The following is a 17,148-nucleotide window of genomic DNA, read 5'->3' as shown; positions in this document are numbered from 1 at the left end:
TGATCAAAACAAACGTTTCTTTCGTCTATAGTTGAAAGTTTAAACTGCGCGCGTGTTGTTTAATGTTGCTATTCGTACACTAAAATGTTCGTCACGAATATCATTAAAGAATTTTACGATTGCATATCGGGGAAGGTAAAGTACTGTAAAGGATCAAAATCTTCCTCTAATATTTCAACTTTTAGACTAATTTTCACGATCCTTAGTTGAATTTAACGTCAAATTTTTTTCATTAAGATTTAGACTACCGGTAGTGGTACTCTATTAGTCAATACTATAGCTACTAAGACCTAAGTCAAGTGAGTAGTGACTATTATACAAGATGAATACTCCCGTTTCCTCACCTCATCATTCATGGGTCTTGCAGGCTGCAGCCAGGCAGAGATTGCTCTGGTTACTGGTAGCTGCCATGGTTGTGTTACAACTTACAAGCTTTACTCATATTGATATGGGACATTCTCTTTCATTGCAGCAAGTTGAGAAACTAGGTAATTGAAAATTTAGAACTTCTATCAGTTCTCTGAAGTTGTCTTATAGACTATAGTAATAATGTTATTTTATTTAATATTCATTTATCCCCATTCTGAAATATTTGGTAGCCTACAATTTACCAGTAAACTGCCAGTATAAAGTCTATAAACTATCAATTGCTGGAGATTTTTTTACAAATTCTATTTAAAAACTGACCATTTTTAATTAAAAAAATAAAAATTGGTCATTTTTCATTTTCTACTAAAACAAAGCTTAATATAAAGGAAAAACTAGAGAAGTGACGGAATTACCTACGATGTCGGAATATACCGCGTTTACCCTATTGGGTACAATTTACCAGTAAACTGCCAGTATGTATAAAGTCTATAAATTATCAATTGCTGGAATTTTTTTTTTACAAATCTTATTTAAAAATTGGCAATTTTTAATTACAAAAAATAAAAATTGGTCATTTTTCATTTTCGCTAGAAATAAATTGGCCATTTATTTCTAGTGAAAAAATTAGTCAGAGACAAAAAAACTTGGATAAAATTGACTGCTAATATTAATAGGATTAGAATTTCCTAGTTCTGAATGAAATTTTGCATCTCTAAAGCAATCAATTTTGTATAATTTAGAATCTTGCTACACTTGCCCTTGGTGCTTGGTGGCAAAGCAGAGACTTTTTATACTCTTTCTGTCCCTCAATCCTAACTGGAAGAAACAGGATTATTTATGCAAATATGCTTGTTTGAACTCTTGCTGTCTTGCATACTTTTCAAGTGAAAAAATTATGTATGTTAATTCAATTTTTCAAATATACCTGGACAGCATCATTCAACAAAATTGCAATTGGGAAATAAAATCTGTTCAAAGCAAGGAGTAAGAAGGATCTCACCAGTCACCACCAATACAGCATGGCCGTTTTTAAGGCATGGCTGTTTACGTCTCTGACTGGTTGGCAGTCAAGAAACTGGCCGTGGCTCCTGGCAAGTCCTCGGTCATGCTCTTCACCCCAGATACGCACCAATCCCGTTACCACCCAGCTGCCACCATCTGCAATGTCAGTTCGACTCGCGTAGTCAATATACTCGCGTATATTGTCGACTAAAATAGTAGAACTATTTTAGCTTTCTAAAGTACGGCGCACGGCGCATTTTTTTACCAACGTAGTATGGCGCACCGCGCAGATCGTTAAAATGACAAAATAAATTCCCGCGCACCTGGCACATCTTCCTGACCATGAACTGGAAGAAACAGGATTATTTATGCAAATATGCTTGTTTGAACTCTTGCTGTCTTGCATACTTTTCAAGTGAAAAAATTATGTATGTTAATTCATAGTATGTTAATTCAATTTTTCAAATATACCTGGACAGCATCATTCAACAAAATTGCATTGGAAAATAAAATCTGTTCAAAGCAGGAAGCAAGGAGTAAGGAGGATCTCACACTCACCAGTCACAACCAATACAGCATGGCTGTTTACGGTTCAGAGTATACCAAGAATCCAAGCTGGCATGAAATATATCTACTTGGCGAGCCGCAAATGAATTTTTCGAGCCGTGGTTTTATAGATTTGCCAGCCGTGATTCCATTTCTTTGAGCCATGATTCCATTTCACCGAGCCGTGAATTCCATTACTCAGCCATGAAAAGCCATTTACAAGGCGCGAATTTATTTACAAAGTCCATGCACGTGTTACCCCAAATCTCTAATTTTACCCTAAAACAGGCAAATTGCAACAATAAAATTTGTCTTTACTGTAATTTGAGCACGTGTTAATGCAGTCTGACCACTTTGACATGACTGCAACTATGCGCGATCTTCAACAAAACGTTTAGTTGATTTGTTTACATTACGATGTTTATGTTTTTTCTGCAAGATATTTTGGCGGGAACGGTAAAGCAATGCGAATTGCGCAAGTTGAACATTTTATGAAATGACATGTTTGCAAAGTGCAAACCGCGATTTTTCAATTGAACAAAAATTTATGACATTCAAGCCACAAGATTTCATACCTACTGAAATTATATGATATTAGAGCCGCAATATTTCAGACAGAAATAGGACTTTTCCAGCCCTGTGACCAAGAATGTCATAGTCAGAGAGGTGCGGGTTTAATCCCAGCTCTGTGTGCCAGTTTCTGGTCAGAATAGGCAAAGCGGCCGGGCGGTTAAGCATAGCAGAATTGTAGCAGTGAGTTGCGCTTTCAAGACCGGCAAAATGCTGTGAATGTTCTGCGATGTTAAAAATCGGCAACAGGCCTGCGGCCTACTCAACGCTTAAACTGCTATTATATAATTATTATTAATAATATAGTGAATTCCTATATAATTAATATATTCTATGGTGAGATGTAGTTATTCCTTCTAAATCCATTATTGTATGGTAAAACCCAAATCCCTTACAAGTATGAAAATTATTAGGTCTGTCAGCAAATTAAAATTTCCAGTTGAGCTCTCATTTTAAGTACTATAAGGACCAATAAAGTGTCATGGTTACCAGTATTATCGAATACATAACACAATTATGGTACTATAAATCTGAAGTAGATGAGGAAATTCAAAATGTACTGACTGTAAAAAATGTATGCTTTTCCACCATGTCTCCAATTTGAAATATTGGGCAGAAGTTTCCTAGAATTGTAGGTAAAAGGGAATTTTGCAAATTGCAGAAATTTAAAATAGATTAGCTGTTTTTCTTATTTTTCACTGAAGAAATTGTAATAAGGCCTTGGGAATGGATGAAATTAGCCCAATTTACAGGCATTTTTGACTGATTCACAAGTGGTTTCTGCCAATTTTCTACTTTGGCTATGTCCCTCTGCCCAATTATGCCATGGTTTTGACTTTGGCAAATGTGTTGCCAGGATATGGTTTTTAAGCCCAAAATGTCACCAGCATTATTCAGGATGCATTGTGACATTGCCAGCAGTAGGTACCGACATTGCCAGCAGTAGGTACCGGTATTCAGGATATGTTGCCTCATCACCAGCAGTTTTCAGCCATCACCACATGGCACATGCAATGCTGCCATGGCATAGGTATATCTCCCACTTGTTTTGATTGCTTGTATCTGTCACCCACACCAATTGTAACACACCCATGTCCATGCTGATCATCTCAGGGATGTAGTGTGCTCTAAATCCCATTTAATTATCAAAACATTCTTTTGGTGCATTTTTTTTGCATATCTTCAGCAGAGTTTTTATTTACAGAGAGTGCTGGTGTTGGTGCATTCTGACCTGGATGCCATCTGCTCAGGCAAGATACTGCAAGCTCTATTCCGAGCTGATCACATTCTCTACACTCTTTGTCCAGTCCTCACATTATCAGATCTACTTACAGCTGTTAAGAGTCATAAAGAACAGGCAAGTTGAACTGTGCAATTATGAATGTTAAATATCATCTTGTATGTATGATTTTTACCTCATGATGTTTGAAATTTTGTTCTATTAAAAGGCTGGTGGCAGATATTTTGTATTTTTTATCTACATCAACTATACCTGTATAAATACAACTGTTTGTCTGGAATATTAGTAGGTACCTATGAATGTGATTAGGAAATTGTTCATATATGTAGGTATATAATATGGCTTTCATGAATTGTGAGGAACTTTTCTGGGATAATGTGCTTGGTTTGATTACATTCTTTCCATTGACGAGTAGTATATATTTGCAATATTGATTCAAATAAACTCTGGAAGATAAAATGAACTTGAGACAGGAAGAAAACTGGATTTCAAGTTGTAATTGGTTTTGTGTTCTTGTAGAAGTTTTGTGTAAAAAACATGGACATAGGTAACTTTCTCATTGGCAATCAATAGCTCACTGTTTATTTCTTGACATCATAAAATTGAATGAGGTCATATACATATAAAACAAATTGGTCTTAATGAACAATCTCTGTTTATTCTGCAGGTGTGCAGTAATCTGACTGCCAGTTTGTCAGAACACCAGCTAAATTTTCAGGAATCAGAGCATCTTGCTCAATAAATCATGTCCAATTCTGACAATTAAAAAAATTTCTTTCAATATTGTCAGTTATGTATCTGGAAAAGGCTAGCAAATAAAATAAATAGTTTTTTAACTAAAATTTGAAAAATTCAAGAAGTGTTATTGCTCCATCATGAAGAGATGTCTAAGGAATAAAACTGCCTTAATGGTTCTTGATAATTGTTAGGTTTTTGCAGTGCTCTCATACTTTGCTTGGTAACCTGGTTTGCACATGTTCAAATGTGATGTCAGAAATACATGCATCTCTGCAATTAGGATTTTTTCTTGATCACTAGCAAAATACCACCTTGCAAGATACATTAAATTTGGGCTCATCTCAGTAACATCTATCAGTAATGGAAATGTTATAGAGCTTTTACATTATTTTCAGAGGGAGTCAAAATTTAGAATTTGTCAGTATTTGCCATATAGCTGCTGGCAAATGCTTTTACTGTACTTTAATAATACATTTTCATATAACTATTACTTGTTTCCTTCCAGATAAGTTCAATAATTCTCATCAATTGTGGAGGAACTTTAGATTTGGTTGAGTTCCTGGAATTACCCCCACACATCAAGGTATTTCTTGCAGACACTCACCGTCCTCTCCATGTTTGCAACATTTACAGTGATGATCAGGTGAGATGTCATTTAGATAATGAAATTATTCATTTACTGACATAAAATTACTTTCTTCATTAAAGCACAGTTTTGATTCACTATCTTTTACAGTGGTGCCCCAACTGAAATCTGTGAGTAGGTACATTTAGTTTCATTAATTATTATTATTTAATCATTTTTAATTTCACTATAATGTTTAATGCCTTACATGAGTTAATTTGGTGATGATTTGCAGCAGTTGCCACATGGCAAGCACCTGGTCCCAGTGGACCAATATTGAATTCAAACAGTACACATAATTAATGCCCTGATTATTTTGCTTATTATTGCGATATGCAAGTAATTGTGAACATTCTATTATTATTTTGAAAATGGGCAGTATGAAAGAGAACTTGGTGCATTATTGGGTTAGTGAGAAAGGAAACCTGTTATGATATGGCCTGTGTTAGTACCATACTGTATGTTAAAAATGGTGCCATAGTTTTCATAAGATTATTTATTGTTCATGTTTAGGGCTGTTTGTGCAAAGTTTTTCATATATTATTTCTCCTTTGGTCCATATTTTTCATTTATGGCTCATTTTTTCTAATTACAGATAAGGATTTTGGGCCAGTTGGATGATGATGAGGAAGTTCCTGCTTTTGGTGATGTTTTCAGGGATGATGAGGTAAACTTGCTCCATAGGTACACATACATTAAATTGGTCAGATTAAATGCTATGATTTATATGAATTTTGTTTGGTTTTGTGGAATTTTATTTTATTTCTACAATTACCTATCTCAATAGTTGTGGATTTTCATTAATTAGGAAATAACTGATTTGTATAATAAAACAAAGTAGGTACTCGCAAATATTTTTTAATACTGACGGTCAATTTACGGTTTATTAACAGAATTTATATATAGATATTTCCTTAACAACGGAAAAATACATTTGGTTCAAGCCTTTCTCTGATTAATGATGCTATTTTATTGATGTGTGCAGACATCTGAGAGTGAGGAAGAGGATGAAGATGGTGTCAGCAGAATATCTGAATCACGGTTAGAGAAGCAGCGGGAGCGGAGGCTGTGGGAACAGAAGCGCAACAAGCTACTTTTTGACTACTCACAGTTCTCCTACTTTGCTGGCTCGGTTAGTAGCCAACTTATTGCTGTTTAGCATTTATTGGAATGTTACATAATTGCTATTTAATATAATTTTCTGTCTGATTAACTTGCTGGCATCCAAGTATACATAATTTTTTAAGTGGAACTTCTACTGGTTCGTATACATGTTATATTTGCTAAAATTTATTTCATTTTGTGCAGACTGCAACTTTGATGTTTGAACTGGCATGGAAGCTCTCCAAGGATACCTCTGATCTCCTGTGGTCAGTGCCTGCACTAATATTTTGTGGTATATTTATATATATTTTCAATTGCAAACCATCTTGACATTTTTTGTTTCCAAAAACTGTTGAATGTCGAATATTGGCTAGTGTCATATTCCAACTGAGAAAAAAACATTAAAGCTTTACCCTTGATCTGTAAACATTAAATATACTGATGTAGAATAAAATGGTCGAAAAAATTCCTGAAACTTTTTTTATTTGAGACCAGCTCTAACATTAGTTCTAAATTTAATAATACAAATATACGGTAATCAATTGACTACTTAATTTATAAATCAGAGATTAAAACCTTAGAGATCAAAGACATAGTATTGTGAATACTTAAATTACGCTCTTGTTGACAATTTCAAGCTAATATTATTGATATTATGCAGTTAGAAGTCATTCAGACAAGGTTTCTATTTGAAGACATGCAAGACTTTCGAAATCACCAAATCAGAAAATAGGCTGTGTGATAGGCGTATGTAAGTTTGTTGGGGTTAAGCAAAATGTTCACCCCATGTCAGCTGTCAATGATATTCCATCTGATGTTTGCAGGCTGGCAATTGTGTCTCTGAGTGGTGAGCAATTATGCAGTATACGCGAGCAGCACAAGCTGGCATTGTGTGCTGCAGATCTCAACACTCACGTGGCTCGTCTGCACCACACCAACCATACCGACACCACAGAGCCAGCCGCTGATACCATCACATTCCAGAAAGAGTGCGTGATTGAAAAGACTTATATATCCTGAGTCTGTTTGTATAGCGATCCTAGATTTCAAACATTTGGGTTATTTTTATCTTACTTTTTAGTTTATTTTTAAATCGTGTATATCAATTAATTGATTCAACTTTTTTTTCTTGTGTGCTTTATGGTATAGCAAGATGTATCCACTTGATTGGTAGGGTTCATTCAATGAATTGATGTTTTTCTTGCTTTTGTGTTAATTACTTATTATATTCTAAATCTTTATCAAAACTTGTACTTGTTAAACTTGCATATTTTTTTGTTAAATTGATCTTTCTAATTTAATAATGTATTCATCTGCAGTTCCAATATTCTAAGCTATGATAATTGATCCCATGAATTACCAGACTCACAGCACTTATGATGACATGATATTGTTAGCGTGCAGTTGTCACTCTACCGGCACTGGAGTTTGGTGGAGAGCATGAGACATTCGCCGCTCACAGCCACATCTCTCAAGCTCTGGACTCACAAAGGAGAAAAGAAAATGTTTGAGCTGCTCGCAGAATTAGGGTGAGACTCTTCAGTTAGCAAATGATTTTCTGTGTCATGTGACAGAAACTTGCTAGATGTGTTGAGGTGACCACGAAAAAACTTTGATTCAATTGTATTAACTGAAATGGCCTGAGCTTTCAGTGGTATTCATTGTTTTTATTTTTTCTTGTGTCATCCAATTGTTCTTGATGATTCATTGGCTTTGAATGACTGATTTTATTTATTTTTTCAACATTTGAACTAATAATTTTTTAAAGCTTGATAAGAACGCCTTGATTGACTTCTCCGATTCTCTTCTAACTATCACTTTTATATATGGTTCAACCAGTTTCGCGCATAAAGTTTATGGATTTGACTTTTTTAACACAGGTTACCTCTCACTGAGTGTCGCCAGCTGTTTTGTGGCATGGACGTCAAACTCAGGAGTGAATTACCCACTTTACTAGAAGGTAATGTCTTTCACGCATTTCCTATTTCACATAGAAATGCATCTTCATTTGTGTGCGACCATGTAATTGATTGCATTATTATTATTTGAGGTAGTTACATTTCGCCCTCTAATGTTATTTCATTCTACTAACATTTATTGAGATTTCTCAGTGCTAGTAACTAATGTTATTTTTGCTACCATTTTCTTGGGTACATGGCTATTATTGTCACTTATTTGTAGTTAGTGATTAATGCTGATATTTCTTTTTGTTTCAATTTTTCTGTAAGACTTCATATATGCTCATTTTGGTGTTCGTTCATTTGCATATCCACATTAGTTATCAATAGAAAGATCTTTTTCATTTGATGTTCACACCGTACAGGTAAGGCAGATAAGTACGGCCTGGGCGGGCTTGTGACGCCTTCGTTCTCGCGCAGTTTTTGGTGTTCGTTCATCTGCATATCCACATTAGTTTTCAATAGAATGGTCTTTTTTTCATTTGTTTTTCACACCGTACAGGCAAGGCAGATAAGTACGGCCTGGGCGGGCTTGTGACGCCTTCGTTCTCGCGCAGTCACGTCTTCCACTCGCGCTGCAGCGCCAGCGACTTCGCGCACGCCGCTCTCGCGCTCCTCGAGCCGCCATCCACCGACGGCCTGTCCATGAGTCATGCCTTTCTTGACGCTTCCGACTGCTTGAATGGGTGGGAACTTGATATTTAGTTGCCAGAATGATCGTAAAATGTGTTTAGCTTATAACGGTATGCAGACGTAAGGTACCTAAATCAAAGTTACTGATTGGTGTGGGATTTGAAGATCATATATTTACTAACCGAAAGTGAGTAATAAACTCACACGACGCTTTTGTTACTACTAATGTTGCCCTATTATGCCGTTTTCCTTGCATTATAAAATTTTAGCTGAGCGAAAATCTTGACCGTTTTCAAATCTAAATTTACTAATCTCGTGACATGCAAGGAAGGCATCTAAATTTCGTGCACAATTAAACCCCAATTTCAACTTTCTCCGAAGGGCGATTATGGGAATCAAGTTTCACATTTAATAAAGTTTTAGTGTTATCATGAACTGTAATTACGTTAGATTGACTGCAGCCCATCAACAGGTCTACGGTGTTCGCAAAGGGCATTGCAAGCGCCAGGAAGCAGCTGGAGGCTGTGTACCGGCAGATGCAGACGTTCCTTGATATGAATCAAGTCATCTCCGCTGGCCCCTTCCTCTATGCCACCGTCCTGCAGGTTACTCATATACCGTATTTGCCCAGTTTTCTGTATAGTGGGATAAACATGAAGGGACTTGTTAGAAAGCTGTACAATTAACTGAAAGCTACTACCTGTACCTATGTAGTTTTTTTGTGATCTCGCCGGACATGTGTCTGAAAATCTTGGCAAAGATAATTTATGTGAAATGTTACAATAAAATCAAACTATACTAGTCCTTTTTCATTTCAAATGAACCGCCACAGAAACGGCAATTTGCCGTTATTAGTGTATTGTGTTTTGATGGATGTTGAAGCTGGAACTGAGGATTCGTGCTCTGGATTTTTAGTATAAATAATTTGGAATATAGTACATTTATGAACAATCAATCTGTGGCATAGAATACCTTCATTTGAATGTTTCTGTATGTGCAATGAGTTAATATGCCACCAGTTTTTCAATGATGAGGATATTATCTTCGATCATTAGCACTCACCAATGTCTACCAAACGCAAATTCTGTACATAACATTTGAAACGAGGCGGTTCTCTTAAACAGGGTTTTCTTAATGAATTAATGCTGGTAGGATCTTTATGAATTAATGCTGGTAGTATCTTTATGAATTAATGCTGGTATTATCTTTATGAATTAATACTGGTAGTATCTTTATGAATTAATGCTGGTATTATCTTTACACAGCGTAAAGTGATCATCATTTCCCTATAGCAAAACACCTCAATTTTTATGCCTAAAACTTTTGTTACCAAATTAAGACGTGTGGTATTAACGACGATGTGGTGCAGGGCTCGCCGCTCGCCGCGTTCATGAGCGGCCCTCACGTGCTGGGCGCTCTGGGGAGGTTCACGCTGGGTGCTCATGTGAGCGCCTCTCGCAACAAGAAGGCGCGCTCGCTACCGCTGGTGCTCACCACGCCAGACTCCAGCCAGCCCCAGGACTGGTGCCTCGTGTGTGGCATTCCGCCCCTCGCTGACACCTCACACAGGAAGTGCGTCCTTGTTACTAGTCTTATTTTCGCCAGCAGTAATATTGGGGAATTGATTTATGAGTCCTTGCTACTAGTCTCATATTCGCTAGCAGTAATATTGGGGAATTGATTTATGAGTCCTTGCTACTAGTCTCATATTCGCCAGCAGTAATATTGGGGAATTGATTTATGAATATATAATTTTTTTGCATTTTGTACAGTATTTGTACCGGGAATGTACCACTTGGCCCATGCGTGACTTCGTAAACTCTGCTTGGATGTATTTTTGTTTGAATATGGAGAGAGCTATAAAATGGAAACCTTTGTTCAGGGAATTTAAGCTGTCTTGATCAATATTATTGTGGTCATAAGAAAGTTATCTGGCTGAATGATGACTGTCTATTTATCATATTCTTGTTTTAATTTGCAATGTTCATGGGTTGCAATGATTGTAACAATGATTGGGGGAAACTTATATTATCGTGTTTATTGATGAATAACTAGCGGAATTACGAATGGCGTGGCTGAAGAGTTTATTTAGGCTCAAATTTCATCTCCATTATTAATTTGAAATGTATTTTAGTATGGTTTGAAAGTTGGTGGTTGACGCCTGACTTAGTATAAATTCATCTTCGTTCTAACAGTAGTTACCGTATTGGGATATTACCAGTGTCTGGAAACCCATTTTTTTTGGTGGAATTATGAAGCATTATAAAACTGAGGTTGAGAAGGTATCAAAACGAGCACGAGTTTTACGTTTTGAAAAAGAGGGATTTAATTTTTGCTTAGAATATTACAGTTCTTTAAAAATTTAAAATCTGAGTTTAATTTTAGGGTAATTTTGGTTTTGAAATGATATTTTTCGTATTGAATTTTCTTTCATCCAAAAATTATCAACAGTAGGTATTTAAATAGTACCTATAACAAGATTAGCTGCAACAAGATTCTTAAATCTTGAATTATCCATCGTGGATAATGCCTCATCAAGCTGTGCTAGCATTAAAATAACTTCCACCATTCTAGCAAGTTTCTAATGCAATAGAACAGGACAGTTGAGCGACATATCTCGTGTTTTGCAGTTTTTTTGGCAAGGCGTTCGAGCAAGCTGTGTCCAAAACTCAGTCACGAGCCCAACTCGAATTTTTCGACTCGCACGGTAAGTACATATGGTCAAGCTTGGTGTGGTCTTTAGAACAGTTCTTCCTTCATGTTGAGGGTTGTTGCTGAATTGGTTATGAAGTTTTCTTATTAATAATTTGAAGGTAGTGACAATAGCGCCGTGAAATAGAAAACAAATACCTACAAACTGAGTTTTCATTTGTTTACAAACAAACAGTAATGATAAATAGTAGGTAATCTCTGTAATGAAATTATTATTATTACGTTCCATTTAGAATCAATATACTATCAATGTAGAGAAATTAGTCATGATTTACGTTTGTTTTGCTACAAATGTTATTAATGTAACAATTCTAACTACTTTTATTGAAGCAACAGAATCCTCAATAATAAAGATATTTTTGATTGCAGTTATTCGGCTTCATGTGGAAGACAGAAGCAAGTTTTTTGATGCCCTCATCTCCCTCCTGAGTTGATGCACGAGAAGCTCCTCCAGTCTTGAACGCTCATCACCTTTGTACTGTCGGCTGCTGCTGCTGCCTGTAGTTACCTCATGTCTTGTGTGTGTCTGTATACTTGCTTAAAGAGGGCGTGCTTGTTATTAACTTATTGCACTGACCACTCCTTAACGAAACGAGTACAAGGCTGCACTGTTTGACACTTTTTTTGGGGGCATTTATGATGTTGCACTGTAGACTCCCTAACGAAACGAGTACAAGGCTGCACTGTTTGACACTCTTTTTGGGGGCATTTATGATGTTGCACTGTAGACTCCCTAACGAAACGAGTACAAGGCTGCACCTGTCTCTTATACACATCTAGATGTGTATAAGAGACAGCAAGATTACAGTATGAGAAGACATGGTTGCAACGAGAGAGTAATGATTGAAAAGTCTAGTGTGGAAAAAGATCTCGGAGTTTATGTCGACAAGGAGCTGAAATTTTCTAAGCATGTTGAAACGCAAGCTAACACATCCAACAAACTTCTTGGACTAATCAGAAGCTCATACGCTGTCTCTTATACACATCTAGATGTGTATAAGAGACAGCCTCGTGGCTGTCCTCGCGGCTGTCCTCGTGGCTGGCCTCATCACCATCGCTCGCAGGGCTGCCTCCATCACAACTCTGTGTCCTGCTGTGTTTGTGTTGTCGCACGCGCCAAAATCCATTTTTTTCGATGCACGTCGTGGGGTTTGGTGTTGAATGATAACTACATGTTTATTGTACTCTTTTAAGCTGAATATTTTTACTTATAATTTGATGTTCTCTCGCTTTCTCCAATGGCTCGGTTTTTGCAGGGGGATTTTAGCGCGCGTTTGCCTCGCCGAATGAAATGCATGTGCGTTGTGCCTTCTATTATTGGTTCTCTATATTTCTTTAAATCATTTGTCTTTGTGGAAACGTTTCTCAGATGTTGACTAGCTGCCAAATACTCCTTGTTCTTTGACGGCTGACTCTTCAACAGCTGTGTTTATTACATATTAACCTGTTTAAAGTCATGCATGTTGCCGAAAAGACGATGTTTCTGACCGTTTATTTTTTCTACCAGAAGGTTTTTAAACTTCCCGTAAAGCTTGTCATACCAAGTACGATTTTAGTGCCCCGCATATCTGATTCTTGTATTTATTTTGAGAATGTGCTGTTCATGAATGTGTGGCTTTTATTTCTGTTTACCTGTGATGGTTGGTTAAATGTATCGTTGAAATTTTGTACTTATCATGTTAGTAAAACTTTTCATAGTGAGAATCTGCTTAATATCCTTCTCGATGAATTGTCTTCATCAATAGTTTGAATACCAGGCATTTCTGCTAGGTGGTCGAGCGTCTTAAGTTATTGTTTCTTCAAATTTCAAATAGCGATGATTGACGAATTATAATAAATCAATTAAATTGAGAAATGCTACATATTAAGCATGATAATTGGCGATATAGCCACCAGCCAGCTTAGGCTGGAATTACGTTCATGTAGTATCGAGGTGAGACAAGTTGTAATTTGAAGCGTTTTCCTTCTTCATGAATAGAAAAAGTCTGATATGTAATCAGTACGATTTATTACGAGGTTTATAAATAAATAATATTTAATTGCAGCTTAGCTATACTTAGCTTTTTTCTTCGGTTTTCACGTGACGCGTCGGTCATTAATTTCAACGAGCATGAATTGTTCCTATCAATTTTTCTCGATTCGATGTTTTGATGTATTCTATCCGTTGAACGCTGTTCAGCTTATGAGCTGAGCAAGCGATTGTTTTTTTTTTTTGAGGAAATTGAACATTGATGATGATTTGTTTGTTTCATGAACCTTGATGATAATTAGTTATCTTCTAAAATGCCGTGTTAATCTGAAGTTTAAAAGTTTCCTTAGATGAGGAGCTCCGTTTATTTACACAACGTCACAGCGATTTGCTGTGAGGGTCGACGTGATTGCTGTGAGCTTAGGTCCGCACTATCAAAGTACACGTAGCGGTCTAAGTAAACGGAACGGACTAAGTACGCGTAGCGATCGATTTCTCGTCAGTAAAAGGTGTGTTTAGCTTGAAAAGTTTACCCTCCAGGTAAATGACGTTGAAGCGATGTTGATTACCAGTTATTTTTGTTGAAACAACCTTCAGTCAACGTAATTTTAATGTCATATGCCTGGTGAGTAGCTAAAACGTAAGTTTAGCTTGATGAGTTAGGTTCTCTTATCTATTTTTGAGATTTTTGAGGGTGAGGCTCTTAGTTCTCAGTACTTGGGCACGCAGGTGTTCTTATGGCGCTCGAGGAGGTGGAAGTCGATATTTTTGAGAGCAAGGCTCTTAGTTCTTAGTACTTGTGCACGCAGCTGTTCTTATGGCGCTCCAGGAGATGGAAGTCGCTATTTTTGACAGTAAGGCTCTTAGTTCTCAGTACTTGGGCACGCAGGTGTTCTTATGGCGCTCGAGGAGGTAGACGTCGATGCCGAGCGCCACCATGACGGCTTTGGCCTTCTTGATCACAGAAGCCGGGGGGTGCGGCGACCTGGTCAATATCCACGCGTATCCTGCTTGAAAAATAATTTTTCTTAACTTTTGCAAATTGACTAATTAATGAAATAATATTTTTCTCGATATTTCCCTTTTTCAAACCTTGGGTTAAACCATATTATGAACTTTAAAATTGATTCAAATATTAACTATAAACTTTTCAACTTGGAATGTTGCGACTTGCTTTCTATTTTAACTAAGATGATAGAGTATTAATATGAAAGAGTATTAATCAAAAGATGAAAGATATTAGTCATTGTCGAGAGGGTTCCGGGATTATTAGTTGAACTTCTGTTGCTCTTGGCGTTCGAAATATAGAGCGCTGAAATTATTTCACAATATGGCTTCTAATAAAACACGCTAGGTCTTCAACGCTCTTGCTATCACAAGAAAGGATACCTGAGGTTCATTGATAGACAAATTATTATTGTTAGAAATTGATTGATATAAAATGCTCCTCTAACATGATTAGCTAATATGAATGTTCCTAGAGCCTCACAGGCTGATCTAATATTTTTTGAAGAATTGGATAAAAATAAAACATTACCCATGCGACTCATGATCTGAAATTAAATTAAATTAAGACTATCATGGCTGCACTCAATTTTTTCTCATTGCATACCGTGTTAATATAAAAATGTTCAGTACAAATGTATGTACTCACGTAGGCTGCCAAAAGGCACGTTCTGGCAGGAGTATTCGATGGTCCAGGACTTGTAGTCAGTGCCTGAGACCTCGTAGTGTTCAGTAGGTAGGTACATTTTTATATTATATTTTATTTTATATTATAACATGTACTTACGTAGGCTGCCAAAAGGCACGTTCTGGCACGAGTATTCGATGGTCCAGGACTTGTAGTCGGTGCCTGAGACCTCGTAGTGTTCAGTAGGTAGGTACATTTTTATATTATATTTTATATTCTAATATGTACTTACGTAGGCTGCCAAAAGGCATGTTCTGGCAGGAGTATTCGATAGTCCAGGACGTGTAGTCGGTGCCTGAGACCTCGTAGTGGTCGACGAAGATCTCCCTCGGCACGCCAGATATGGAGTACGACAGGCGGTTGGGCGCCGCGTACGCGTTCTTCCGGAAAATGTCCACGAAGATTTTTGCCGGAATTCTCAATCTAGCCGGCGAAAAAGACGAATGCTTATGAAGTGCTGATTTTAGCGATAGAAAAATGAAATTTTTGGGGAAAATAATGCCACGAATTATGATTCAGCCACTGAACTAATGAATACATTTTCATTTTGCTAGAAATGCAGTTAATAAAGAATTTTAAAACGAAGAAAACGCTAAGTATTTTCACCATGTCAGCATCGAAAATGTTCCGGCGACGAAACGCCACTTGCCTCCGTAACTTTGACAAAGATACTGAGAGTTGGCTAGGCGTTTTCTTTGCTTTGAAATTCTTGGTAAAATAAAGCAATTTGTTTATTTGGTACAGACTTTGACGTGCAGTGGAGTAAAATCGTTCCACTTTGAGATGGTATAGTAAAATTTTGTGTCTAAAATGAAAACAATGCATCTCAGGAAGTGAATATGTTTTCCTGAAATTTTTTTACTAATACTTATATGAATTTAGCTTTTTTCAGATGCATAAATACTGCTTACAAATTCGAATAAGCAATTCATAATATATTCATTTGAAAATGTTTCAATGATCGATCATTGAAACATAATGAATGTTTCTAAACAGACTTACAAGATGTCTTCGAAGTCAAGTCTGACGGAAACTTTATTGGAGTACTTGTCTTTGATGTAAGTGCCGGACCAGCAATACCCGATGTTCTGGTACGCGGTGAAAAAACGTTCCTGCTCGTACCATCTGCCCAGGTACTGGCACGAGAAATGCCAGGGTCACCCAAACATTTGGGACAAACATTGAATATTTTTAAAGAAGCAATTTAAAAATAACTTTTGTGTTAAATTCTCAGGAAGGAATTTATTTATTGGTGGGACTGAACTGCATGTACTTGCATGACACTTGAAAACTTTTGACGTAATTCTAGAAGCAAACGCAGGGAAAATGACTTACTCTGTCAAAGTCGAAGTTTTTGATGACGGGCATGTTGGGGCACGGCTCCCTGTAGTGCACCTGCGCCAGTGCCCAGCTCGTCATGAGATGTAACGTCGCAGCGATCCACATCCACTTTCCCATGGCAGATCTCATTTTATTTTAGAATTGTGTTGAAAAGCTTGTGTTGTCAGAAGCACCTCCCAGCCTGATCTCTGGCAAAGATTCTTTATTTAACAATTCTTCACGAAGAGCAGCACGATCATTAGAAACTCTTTTTTCGAAACTCTTTTTCGCAATTTTCAGCTCAGTGTCAAATATTGTGACTGCTTGAAATAATTAAATGATTAACAGGAATTAACGAATGTATGTCTCTGCAGAAAATTGCAAAGTATAACTAGACAAGTTCAGAATTGATTTAAATGAAGAAGTTTCGGATTTCCATCGACCTCGGATCAAATAAATTTCGATTCATTTTCTATCATTACAAATTCAAATGTACATATTTCTAAAATTGTCATGGCGCAAGTTCATTGTTTGCTATATTACTAATTTATTGATAGTAAAAAATATTGTCATGCCTTGTATACATAAGGATTATTTCCAACATTATTATTAATTCACGTCCTAGCTTATACAACTGCTGTGGAAAATAGCCGTCGAGCCTCACGAAAA

The 17,148-nt window shown here is 36.8% G+C and overlaps 2 protein-coding genes across 2 annotated transcripts; one reads left to right on the top strand and one right to left on the bottom strand.

Moving 5' to 3' along the window:
* Positions 1-43: 43 nt before the first annotated feature.
* LOC108666491 (cell division control protein 45 homolog) lies at positions 44-12,216 on the top strand. Its single transcript, XM_018153376.2, has 14 exons — positions 44-135; positions 3,692-3,844; positions 4,971-5,108; positions 5,686-5,757; positions 6,076-6,222; positions 6,399-6,460; positions 7,019-7,183; positions 7,592-7,723; positions 8,075-8,154; positions 8,655-8,838; positions 9,258-9,390; positions 10,155-10,357; positions 11,416-11,492; positions 11,867-12,216. Exons 1-14 carry the CDS (start codon positions 85-87, stop codon positions 11,929-11,931), a joined length of 1,662 nt encoding a protein of 553 aa, XP_018008865.1. The 5' UTR covers positions 44-84; the 3' UTR covers positions 11,932-12,216.
* Positions 12,217-13,504: 1,288 nt separating this feature from the next.
* On the bottom strand, positions 13,505-16,879 carry LOC108666493 (apolipoprotein D). Its single transcript, XM_018153379.2, has 4 exons — positions 16,495-16,879; positions 16,162-16,295; positions 15,392-15,582; positions 13,505-14,473 (listed from the first exon to the last, which is right to left on the bottom strand). The coding sequence occupies exons 1-4, from the start codon at positions 16,627-16,629 to the stop codon at positions 14,337-14,339; spliced, it is 597 nt and encodes a 198-aa protein (XP_018008868.1). The 5' UTR covers positions 16,630-16,879; the 3' UTR covers positions 13,505-14,336.
* Positions 16,880-17,148: the final 269 nt, after the last annotated feature.

This window comes from Hyalella azteca, unplaced genomic scaffold (assembly GCF_000764305.2).
Source record: "Hyalella azteca isolate HAZT.00-mixed unplaced genomic scaffold, Hazt_2.0.2 contig14876, whole genome shotgun sequence".
Classification (NCBI taxonomy): Eukaryota; Metazoa; Arthropoda; class Malacostraca; order Amphipoda; family Hyalellidae; genus Hyalella; species Hyalella azteca.
The sequence above is the reverse complement of the archived record's forward strand: the minus strand, read 5'-3'. Positions and strand labels throughout refer to the sequence as shown.

What these genes read in the sequence shown, in the direction of transcription:
- LOC108666493 (XM_018153379.2), bottom strand. Translation starts at nt 16,629, where the DNA reads ATGAGATCTGCCATGGGAAAGTGGATGTGGATCGCTGCGACGTTACAT. An exon ending in AAAACTTCGACTTTGACAGA is followed by an intron (nt 16,296 to 16,494) that starts GTAAGTCATTTT and finishes TTCTCGTGCCAG; the next exon opens with TACCTGGGCAGATGGTACGA. An exon ending in CTTGACTTCGAAGACATCTT is followed by an intron (nt 15,583 to 16,161) that starts GTAAGTCTGTTT and finishes TTCGCCGGCTAG; the next exon opens with ATTGAGAATTCCGGCAAAAA.
- LOC108666491 (XM_018153376.2), top strand. Translation starts at nt 85, where the DNA reads ATGTTCGTCACGAATATCATTAAAGAATTTTACGATTGCATATCGGGG. An exon ending in ACGATTGCATATCGGGGAAG is followed by an intron (nt 136 to 3,691) that starts GTAAAGTACTGT and finishes TTTTATTTACAG; the next exon opens with AGAGTGCTGGTGTTGGTGCA. An exon ending in CGAATTTTTCGACTCGCACG is followed by an intron (nt 11,493 to 11,866) that starts GTAAGTACATAT and finishes TTTTGATTGCAG; the next exon opens with TTATTCGGCTTCATGTGGAA.